Source organism: Trachymyrmex septentrionalis, unplaced genomic scaffold, assembly GCF_001594115.1.
Source record: "Trachymyrmex septentrionalis isolate Tsep2-gDNA-1 unplaced genomic scaffold, Tsep1.0 C3607432, whole genome shotgun sequence".
Taxonomy (NCBI): Eukaryota; Metazoa; Arthropoda; class Insecta; order Hymenoptera; family Formicidae; genus Trachymyrmex; species Trachymyrmex septentrionalis.
The window spans coordinates 1-1,440 of record NW_017304002.1 but is presented as its reverse complement, the minus strand read 5'-3'; the positions used below and the strand labels follow the sequence as shown (position 1 = coordinate 1,440).

The following is a 1,440-nucleotide window of genomic DNA, read 5'->3' as shown; positions in this document are numbered from 1 at the left end:
TATTATTGTCTCAGAGATAGAAGTTACATTATACTAGGAGGTCTGGGTGGATTTGGGTTAGAGTTAGCCGACTGGCTTATACTTCGTGGTGCCAGAAATGTTATTTTAATTTCACGAACTGGAATAAAAAACGGTTACCAGCGCATGAAAATTCGGCTGTGGAAATCATATGGTGTAAAAGTTTTGATCACCAAAAATATCGATATTTCTGACACCAAAGACTGCGAATGTCTCTTGCGAAATGTGGAAAAAGAAGCACCGGTGGATGCAATATTCAATCTCGGATTGGTACTGAAGGACAACTTATTGAAGAATCAAACCGCAGAGACTTTCGCGGAACCCTTCTTGTCAAAGGCTCGAGCAACTCAAACATTGGACAAACTTTCTAGAAAAATCTGTCTTAATTTACGTCATTTCATAGTGTTCTCTTCCGTTTTCTGCGGCAGAGGAAACGCTGGGCAGACTAATTATGGCATGGCCAACTCCATCATGGAGAGAATTTGCGAAAAGAGGGTGAAGGAAGGATTACCTGGATTAGCGATTCAATGGGGGGCTGTAAATGAAGTGGGTTTTGTCGCTGATATGCAGGAGAACAATAAAGAATTAATCATTGGTGGCACTCTACAACAAAAGATTTCCTGTTGTCTTGACGAACTCGATAAGTTTTTACTTCAAAGCCGACCAATTGTGAGCAGCATGGTTGTAGCTGAAAAGAAAACAAGATCTTCTGGATTTAGCAATTTGATAGAAACTGTCGCTAATATTTTAGGTAGATGTCTAGATTCCTATGCATATATTTTTTATAAAACCAATTTATGAATGATGGGACAGTACAAAATAATCAATAATAATCAATAATAATCTATTTTATACTACAGACATAAGTGACATAAAAGTTGTAAGTCCAAATTCATCTTTGGCCGAACTTGGAATGGACTCTATGATGGCCGTGGAAATCAAACAAACTCTGGAACGAGAATTTAATATTCTTTTCACAATACAAGAGATACGAAATCTTACTTTTGTAAAACTCATTGAAACATCCACAAAAATCAGTGATAATAATATGTATAATAGAAAAGAACTCGACACAGAGAAGCCACAATGGTTAGCACATATAGTTCTTGCTGTAAAGGATGAAGACTTTATTTCACAAACTTATTCCACTCTCTCGACTAAAGGACAGGGAACTACAACTGAAGTATTTTTTATACCAGGTGTTGACGGATGTGGAACTACATTTAATCATTTAGCACCAAATATTTTATTTTCAGCAACATCCTTTCATTATAACACAAGCAATATTAATCCTACTACAAACATTATATCAGAGAAAACTGATCATCTCATAAAGGTACCAGTGAATTGTATCAGTAATTTGTGTTATATTGACGCGAATATATTGTTCTTATTTGTTCATAAAGTTCACATTGAAAACTT

At 35.6% G+C, this 1,440-nt stretch overlaps 1 protein-coding gene across 1 annotated transcript; it reads left to right on the top strand.

Annotated features, from left to right (window-relative positions):
- Positions 1 to 11: 11 nt before the first annotated feature.
- LOC108748325 (fatty acid synthase-like) lies at positions 12 to 1,373 on the top strand (the record flags this gene model as incomplete). Its single annotated transcript, XM_018486435.1, has 2 exons — positions 12 to 769; positions 879 to 1,373. Coding segments are annotated over exons 1-2 (1,120 nt in total), but the record flags the coding sequence as incomplete, so codon positions are not given.
- Positions 1,374 to 1,440: the final 67 nt, after the last annotated feature.